General features: G+C 52.7%; 1 protein-coding gene across 1 annotated transcript; it reads left to right on the plus strand.

Moving 5' to 3' along the window:
• Positions 1–660: 660 nt before the first annotated feature.
• On the plus strand, positions 661–8,279 carry NKX2-1 (NK2 homeobox 1). The gene is made up of 3 exons (XM_051806569.1): positions 661–713; positions 5,139–5,515; positions 6,284–8,279. Exons 1-3 carry the CDS (start codon positions 661–663, stop codon positions 6,952–6,954), a joined length of 1,101 nt encoding a protein of 366 aa, XP_051662529.1. The 3' UTR covers positions 6,955–8,279.
• Positions 8,280–9,630: the final 1,351 nt, after the last annotated feature.

Here is a 9,630-nt window from a genome sequence, read left to right on the forward strand (position 1 = left end):
TAAATTGTCTCAACACCTACCTTCCAGAAATCCTCCGCATAAATCACCTCTGACTTGAGTGTATCAAAAATGGTTTGGAGCAACAATAAGTCTTGTATGTGTGTACTGACAGTGTTGCGGCGGTGACAGTCTACTGATACTAAAGAACCCAGATGTGGAGGGCATATATTAACTGCTGATAATATCGGTACCAGGATGAGGGGATCAGACAGCAGTTCACACATCTATGCGAATGCTGCTGCTATCCATCTCAGACTACCGGGGCAGTCACGCCTGCAAACAGTCCTTTCCCCTGGGTCCCCGCGCTGGGCAGCCGCGGAGGGGCGCGGTGGGGCTGGCGGGCCGAGGCGTGTGCCGGGGCCCTGCCGCCCCCGCCCTGGCACGGCGGCCCTCCACCCGCCGCTGCGGCTCCAGGAGACCTGCCCTGGCACCCCGCACCTGGCTCCACCCTGGCCCTCTTGGCCGGGAACGGCCTGGCGAAGGAAAGGACGAGGAGGGTGTCGGAGGATTAGGGCAGAAGGGCTCAGCCGTCTGCCAGGAATTGGGGAAGGAGGGAAAAGACCTGCGCGGAGGCAGCGCTGCCCTCGCTCGCACTGAGCCTTGCGAGCCGGGCCGCTAGGTACCGGTGACGAAGGGGCCCCGAGAACCCCCAGCTGCGAGATGCTCCACGCCCTGGGCAGCTGGAGGAGCAACTGTGCGTGCGCTGCGGAGGGGTGAGGATTTTCGCTTTAGCCTTTGGTGGTCTCGCTGGTTGCCTTGGGTTCCCATGCCAGGGGAAGAGGTTTCGGCCGGTGTATTGAGGAGTTTCTTGCGCCCGAATAAGATAATCAGGGCAGGGGGGCTTTCTCATGGCGAGGAATTGTCCCCATGAGCCACAGTAGGCTTTCCCGCCCCCCCCCCCCCCCTCACCCAAACACACAGAGCGCTCCATGCCTAGGGAGCGCTCCCAAGGTGAGTCTCTGGGAGGACTCCTGCCTTACACGCCCAAGCATGTGCTTTCCAGGCAGTGAGAGGCTCACGGCGCCCTGCCCGTGGCCGGCAGTGACACAAGTCCGCCCTACCCGACTACTGCAGAAACCTCCGCTACCGGCGTAGGTGTGCCGGGCACATCATCCCTCCTGGGGAGGGCTGGGGCGACAGAGGGTGTATAACATCGACATGCACAAGCAATCAAATGAAGTTTCTATGAGCTTGCTCAGGGTGGGTCGAGAGGGAAGAGTTGCGACAAGCTGCCCCGGCGGTGTCCTTTTTCAAAGTGTAGGGTTTGGGGACGGTCCTTTACATCTCTCTATGGATGTGTTAGAGTTGTGCTGATGACCAGGAGAGAAGAAAGAGTTCTGTCCAAGATCTGCTCTTGACCCCTCTAACTCCAACCTCTTTAGGAGCGGCTGGCCCCTCTGCAGAGCCCTGCTCCCGCGGCAGGGAGGGCTGTACGGCTGCGGGCAGGGCAACGGGCAGGGCCGACTCCTCGGCGCTGAGAGAGGGGGTAGCAAGGCTGGACAGGGGTTGCCCCGTTGTGCCGGTGGCTTGGCGGAACCAGACACGCACCCGTGTACTGACCCATAGGGACCATGGAGCACCTAAGTCTTTGTATCAAAAAGTTACGCCTACGTCTTTCTTGTTGAGAAAGAATTTGGTGGCGTGTTGCGTGAGACCCTTCCCCTCTGCCCTCCGAGCCCTTCGACAGCTCTGGCTGGCCGAGCACATTTGATTCCCCTTGGGGAGGCACAGCAGCTCGTATAAAAAAGACATTGTTTTCTTTGGAGAGCCCCGTGCGCACTTTCAAAAGCTGATCCTTGAGTTCCCAGCCCCCGCAATCCAGTTGATGAGGAAACGCTCTGCGGTCTTGGTGGCACCGTTTCCATTGGGATTGGCACCATTTGATTGACAAAGTCTCCCATTCTTCCACCTCTTGAGTGTTATCAAAAGGATTGTGTGGGGTCAGAAGCTATTGAAGGGACGTCCGCGTAGCCGCATTTCTGCAAACACGAGGTGAAAACCGTGCCTTTCTCATGAAAATGCTTCCACCAGGCAAAACGCATCTTATCTTCCTTGCTATCCTTCTTAGCATTTCTTTTTAACTCGAGTGATTTACTAAACAGCATCACCAGGTACACGAACATATCACTAAAGGCAGCCTAGGCAGGACCCTGTCGGGGCGGCCACTCTCTCCGGGGGCTGGGGGCAGCCATCTCTGTTCGACGAAGCTCGGGTGGAGGGTTTGAAAGAAAAGGGTGAGCGACGGAACATGGCAGCAGCAAAGAAGTTTTCTCGCCCCTTGTCTGCGATGTGACTCGCCCTGTTATAACTCATTTGGAGAGGGAAAGAAGGTAGAGGGTCTGACCTGCTTCCGTTTCACCGAGTCGATCTAGCGGGGCTAAAAATTGCTGTCGGGACCCGGCGGGGCGCAGCTGTGCCTGTACGCGCGCCAGTGTATTCCTAACTCAGCAGTCAGACCCACACAGATAGTTTCACCCGCTCCCCAACAAAGGTGAACGGAGTGCTCCCGCATTAACTTGCCTCTACCAGACCCTGCGCAGAGCCAAGGCCGGAGTCGCTCGGGATAACCTAACGGAGCAATATTTCGGAGGCAATATTTCGCTGCTGTCCTTCCAGCGGGAGGATAAATAAGCTCTCCCAACCGCAGCCGGAGGCAAAGGGGGTCGTTCCGGCGGAGCTCCGGGGACGGCGCAGGGCGGCGGGGCGCCTCTCCCGCCCCCGCGCCCAGCGCTCCGCGCACCGTTGCCAGAGCTGGTGCTGGTGCCTCCCCAGCTGCCCCACCTCGCACGCATTGGATGGAAAAGGAGTCGCTGCTTCTGCCCACAAATTGCGCGGCCACTTGCCATCTTTCCTCTCTGATTAAAGCCGACCGCAGCGTCATTTAGTGGATCCTGTGGGATTTAATTTTTTTTCCCTTCCATCCACCCCCTTCTTTTTAACGCTCATGAAACAGGCACGGAGCTGATGTGTTTGAGAAATTCGGGGGGGGGGGGGGGAAACAACAACCATAAACCCAAAACAACCAAACCACCAAGTCTCTCTTTCTATAGGAATAAAACCAAAGACCGTACTGAAAAACGCGCAAAAAGTGGGCAGGGGGGAGGGGGGGAGAAGAAATGTTCCAGAAATTTGGAAAGACAAGATTGTAAGATTGTGAAAGAAAAGAGGAAAGAGAAGAGATAAAAGCAAACGCCTTTCTAGCCCGAAGTCGCCCTTCCCTGCCTTCAGTGACCCAGCGGGCTCACAACCAGCCCACTTCGGGATATTCAACCTTGAGGGAGCTGATGCCGAAAGAAGCAGCTGAGATGATGTAAGAGAGCTGGAGACCTGATTGAAGGAAAGTTCCCCCGATTATATTTGTGTGGAAAAGCTCACCTCTTGCAGAGCTCTAAAGTGTAATCAAGACTGAGGCTTACACTTGAAGGATGTTAACTCTCATACGGGAACCTACTTGCTCCTAAACGGTTTCTTGCCTAGTGAATGAGAGCCTCCCAATTGAAGCAAAATGATCCTTATGTACTAATATCAAGCACAGTCACAAAGCGACCGGCTATTTATGCTGCCACTTTAGACAAAGATATTTAGTTATTCCTGGGTAGCAAGTGCACTTTTGCATTTTTAAGCACGAACCAGCCGAGCACAAACATATTTACAAGCGCAATTACTAAATAGTTACTTGACACTTCAAAGTCCCAGGGTTAACTGTACCTTCGCTGTAATTTTCTGAATATCCGTGTAATCGCTGTATTAAATTGGGTTTGCCAGGGCCGTAGGCCGGAATGTGAAACACTCAGGGGTGGTTTCTCTCCTCCGCCCAGATCACCCCGAAATATAAGCTTTGGAGACACTAGGCATTGGGAGATTTCTTCAAAGCCCCGAGTGTCATTAGCTGCTGGCTGCCTGTACATGTGTGTGTGGCTGTGAATGGATCGCTTTTGTTTTCACACCGGATCCGAGAACAGATCTGAAAGTGCCAGAAATTGCAGTTCATTGGAAACTACAGGGAATTCATTGGCAAGGTCGTGTAGCAGATGACCTGAGAGGTCTTCTCCATCCAGCTCCCGTGCTGTATAAATAACCTTAGAAAGCAGCTTCAGGTTCAGAAGGACCACGAGTGCCTGTGAAGAGTCTTTGCCTTTGAGAATAACAAGCGACATCTTGCGCTAACCTATTTTTCATCGATGTCTCGCCCCAGGCAATTAAATTACTGCTTGATTTTGGAAACTTGCATCTTCCACCTATCCCTGAGATATCAAAAAAAAAAAAATCCCTAGGTGAAAGGAACTTTTGGGTTTAGGGAGAAAACCGATTCTTACACCGTGTGTCTTAGAGAGTGTTCCCGAGATGCTGGACCCCAAGTGCTTGTTCAGCCTCAGCCGGTCGGGGCATCTGACAGTCCAGTGCGGGCAGTGCGGGGAGCGGGGAGCTGTGGCCCGGCGGGAAAGGTCTGCCCTCCGGAAAGTTGCCCTCCTGACGGCGGGGCTCCTTCCGGACCAAACTTAGTGGGGGAAGAGGGAGATTTGGTGCTTTAGCTCACCGGCATTCCACCCCTTTTCCGCAGCTCTCACAAAGGCTGGGCTGACAGCCTTGCCACCCGGGAGCTGTTTTTAAATCTTTTCACCCAGTCAAACGGTGGTCTTTTTGCCTTGCCTTCTATTTCCCGTCCACGATATTGCCACCCCCGAGAAAAATAAAATGAGTTGTGCTCACAGGGTCTCTCTCTCTTTCCCCCTCTCTCTCCCGTCCTCTCTCTCTCTTTTTCTTTTTTTTTTTCTCTTTTTTCTTTTTTTTTTAAGACATAAAAAAAATCATGACAAGTAAAACTTAAAGGTGTTTACCTTGTCATCAGCATGTAAGCTAATTATCTTGGGCAAGATGTAGGCTTCTATTGTCTTGTTGCTTTAGTGCCTATGCCCCGCCTCTGGTGGCAGCCTAAAACCTGGCGTCTGGCTAAAACAAACGAAAGGCAGCCCTGAGCCTCCACTCAATCCAATTAAGGCGGACTTCGTCCACTCGGTTACGTGTACATCCAACAAGATCGGCGTTAAGGCAACACCAGAATATTTGGCAAAAAAAAAAAAAAAAAAAAAAAAAAAAAAAGATTTGCCTCCCCTTCCTTTTTTTTTTTTTTTCCCCAGCCGCCGAATCATGTCGATGAGCCCAAAGCATACGACTCCTTTCTCAGTGTCTGACATCTTGAGTCCTTTGGAGGAAAGCTACAAGAAAGTGGGCATGGAGGGCAGTAACTTGGGGGCTCCCTTGTCAGCCTACAGACAGTCTCAGGTTTCTCAGCCGGCCATGCAGCAGCACCCCATGGGCCACAACGGAACAGTGACTGCCGCCTACCATATGACAGCGCCAGGGGTCCCCCAGCTCTCTCATGCTACGATGGGGGGCTATTGCAATGGGAACCTGGGCAACATGAGCGAGCTGCCGCCTTACCAGGACACCATGAGGAACAGTGCTTCGGCAGCAGGATGGTACGGCACCAACCCGGACCCCCGCTTCTCCTCAAGTAAGTCATCCCGGGGCTGGGTTGTCTGCGGGGGTTGGCCGCGCAGCTGCCCCGCCAAACCGCGGGCAGCGGGCGCCGGGGGCTCCGCGCCAGGGCAAAAGTCGGTCCAAATCTCAAACGCAACCCCCACCCCCAAATTACTCTTTCTACATGAAGATCGTGCCCGGTCCCTCCACCCTAGCTGCTTGCATGTCAGCCTCCCGCGGCTGCTTTTGCGGGGTTGGGGATTGGAAGCCCCGCGCTGGCGGGGAGAGGGAGACGGGGGCTCGCCGTCCAGCGGGGCTGGAGTGGCGCGGCCCGGGGGCCCAAACGGAGCCGGCGGTGCCCGTCCGCCTGCGCGCCGCCCGGCACCGGGCAGGCGAGAGGGGAAGCCGAAGCCGCCGGGGCCGCGTCCCGAGAAGCGGCGGAGCGGGCGAGTCCGCCCCGGCCGGCGCCGGCGGAGCCGCTGTCCGCAGCCGCTGCCGCCGCGCTGTCACATCAGATACTTGCGTGGCTATCCCCCCCCCGGGAAGGACGAGGGGCGAGTGGCTGGCTTTATTCACCAGGGCCGGGCCGAGAGAGAAGGGGGTCACGTTGACCGCCGCTCGCCCCGGGGCGCAAGTCGTTGTTTAGAAGCGCGGACGCCCCGAGGCCGGGGCTGGGCTGCCGGGGGGCTGCGGAGCTCCGCTGGGGGCAGGCGGCGGCGGGGGCTGCCCGGAGCGCGGGCCCCTCTCGAGCCGGGCCGGGCCAAGCCAAGCCGCCTAAAACGTGCCGCCTTCTCCATTGCAGTCTCCCGCTTCATGGCGCCGTCCTCGGGCATGAACATGGGCGGCATGGGCAGCCTCGGGTCCCTGGGAGACGTGAGCAAGAGCATGGCCCCGCTCCAGAGCACGCCGCGAAGGAAACGGAGGGTCCTTTTTTCCCAGGCCCAGGTCTACGAGCTGGAGAGACGTTTCAAGCAGCAAAAATACCTCTCCGCCCCGGAGAGGGAACATTTAGCCAGCATGATACATCTCACCCCGACTCAGGTCAAAATCTGGTTCCAGAACCACCGCTACAAGATGAAACGCCAGGCCAAAGACAAGGCTGCACAGCAGCAGATGCAACAGGAGAACGGCTCCTGCCAGCAGCAGCAGTCTCCCAGAAGGGTGGCGGTGCCAGTGCTTGTGAAGGATGGCAAGCCCTGCCAAGCAGGCTCCAACACACCCACAGCAGCTATCCAGAGCCATCAGCAGCAGGCAGCTACAACGATCACAGTGGCTACCAATGGCAACAGCCTCGGACAGCATCAGAACCACCAGACAAACAGTGCGGGGCAGTCTCCAGACATGGGACAGCACTCGGCCAGTCCGTCCTCTCTGCAAAGCCAAGTCTCCAGTTTGTCTCACCTAAACTCTTCTACTTCTGACTATGGCACTGCCATGTCTTGCTCCACCTTGCTATACGGTAGGACCTGGTGAAAGGAATAAACAAAGAAAAAAAAAAAAGGCAAAAAGGAAAAAAAAACCCACCAGATTTTCCCAGTTACACAAATCTCTGTCCTCTCAAAATTATTGTGTGTTTTTATTTTTTTTTTTTAATTGCCTTTTCCCCCCTCCCCTCCTTTCACTGAATGGTTCTCTGCGGACCTCTAAGAGAGAGACTTTTTTTGTTCAGTTTTGTTGTTACTCATGATGGGTTTGGGTCTTTATTTTTTTCCCCCCAAAGTTGTTGTATGGGGTGTTCAAAAATATTCTGACTAATAACCGTGGAGCAGTCTGCAGAAAGGGGACCATCATTAAGCATGGTCCAAAGGCTTGGATTTCAGATGTACACTTTGCCAGCGTCTAGGACTTGCATGTAAATACAGAGATTTTGGGGGATGAGGTGGCTTTCCCCCCCAGAAAAACGCATTCGCGTCACCCAGACACAGGAAGCAGCTTTCCCCTCCCCGGTCTCTCCCAGCCCATCTCCAGGGCCAGCGGAGGAGACGTGGAGTCATCAAAGGCTTGGCTTTTATTTTCCTCCTTACGTTTGATGTGAACCTGTAGCTGTATAATGCTGTCAAAAGTTGGACTAAACCCATAGTTTTTAGTAGCCTGTATATTTTGTTGTAAAAAGAAAAGGAAAAAAAATCCAATCAACCAAACCAACCCACGTTTTTTATGGACACTGATCGCCCCGTCGTAAATCCTCTGGCAGTTTGTTATTTGCGCACGCCGCCTTTTCCTGTTGTAACTTATGTAGATATTTGGCTTAAATATAGATCCTAAGAAGCTTCTAATAAATTATACACATTACGAATATTCTTTTTTTATTTCCCTTTGGTTCCTCCTCCAAACCCTCCGTTCCTTGCTCTTTTTTTTTTCCTTGATGGAAAAACAAACCGAGATGTTGCCAGAAGCCGGAAGGCCCCTGCCCCTCCCAGGGCCAGGACCCTGTTCCCAGAGGGGAGCTGCGCCAGAGAGTTAACGGGATACAGGATCAGTCCTCAGCGTGCAAACGGGACAAGCAAACGCGTGGAATTCACGAACTCGAATGCGAAGGGACCGAGTCCAAATTCATTAGCCCGATTATTGAGGGGAGGGCGGTATGAGGGGGGCGGGGGGCACCTCAGCGACTTCTTGCTAAAGAAAGCAAAGTATTCCGGGGCCAGAAATTCAAATGTCAAAGGCACAGAGGAGAAAGAAGGCAAAAGTCTAACGCCACTAGAAAAAAAAAAATGACGCAGAACCTGCTTTCAGTATAGAATATGGGGCTGATTTAAAGAGCGTCCAGTTTTAATACCTTGTAAAAAAAAAATAATTTCTACCAGGTTTTCCTATGTACTTGTATTTTAAGGGAAGTACAGTCACCTTATTTATAATCAAAATAAAAAATAGTTTATTGTGTACGACATGTAGTTTGAATTAACTTTCTTTATCAGGTTATGTTTAATTTTCTACGCATACGCAACCCCCGCAAGCCCATCCAAGCACACGGCCACGCAAGTTCCCCTGCACAGCCCACCCCATCACCCAGACGGAGGTTAGCTGCAGTCTGCGGCTTGCCGGAACACAGACGGGGTTTGGTTGTTTTGGGTGCTGTTTTTCGAGTGAGTTTTGTGGCTTGTTTTGTTTTGTTTTGTTTGTTTGGAGGGTTTTTATGTAGCGATTTGAGAAGTTTGTGAAGAAGGACATGAGGAGAAAGTGCTTGTGCGCGCACGTGGGTGGGTGGGTGGGTGTGCGCGCCCGGCTGAGACACCGAGGGGCGCTTGGTAGGAAGGTAAATATCGGTAATGAAAGGCAGTTAGATATTAACTTTTCTGTAAATATATAAAGCACGTGAAGCTAAACAGCTCGTATCTGACGAGTCTGAAATCCCTGTAATTCACTATCTTTCAGGTCCCAAATATCCCTTTTGTGGGTGCAACAAAATAAGAAGTCCCCCATCCTAAAAGACCTCCTAGCATGTTTTCCTTCGCATCTGCTGCTCGGTTTCGGGTTTTTTATCAAATCCTCTCAGTTAAACAACGGAAGAGGATCGCAGTCATTGAAATACCTCTGAATCACACAGTTGTTATGAAATACTAATATTTTTGAAGTGAAAGGAAGGAACTTGCCTGGGATGGAAACAACCCAACCTCCAAGTTAAGTAGCAGCTTTCGAAAGTCTTTTATTTATACAAGATAGCCGGTGTTAGTCGGACACCAAGTGCTAGTCTGGATGGAGAAGAAGGGAAATACACGGAAGAAAAAAAATATTATCAGATTCTTTCTGACCACCTTCCCCTTATTTCTAAATGGAGGATATCACTTGTGTCAACGGGAATTTCAAGACCTTTCATTCTTTGTATTATGTCCTGCTGTATACAGCGACATTCTCAACTAATCCAAAGAATATTCCATATTTTTTTCTTTCCAGATCTATAGCATCATGTTAAGCATGGTGGGGGACGGGGGCGGGGGAAGGGGGGGGGGGGAAGGGCGCGGCGGACTGTCTGGAGCTTAGTGCTGTTATTTCTGCTAAAAGAAGAAAGTGTTGGGGATTTCTGGTCCGTGGTGCAGCGCTACCAGCTCCCGTGGAGGGAGTGAGAACAGGGTTGACTCTACGGATTTTTTAAAATTAGGTTAATTTCTCCCGGAGTTTATATACAAGACCGTGGGGAAAGTGCTGTAG

This window comes from Manacus candei, unplaced genomic scaffold (assembly GCF_025592945.1).
Source record: "Manacus candei isolate 608988 ecotype Guabito, Panama unplaced genomic scaffold, ASM2559294v1 h1tg000067l, whole genome shotgun sequence".
Lineage (NCBI taxonomy): Eukaryota > Metazoa > Chordata > Aves > Passeriformes > Pipridae > Manacus > Manacus candei.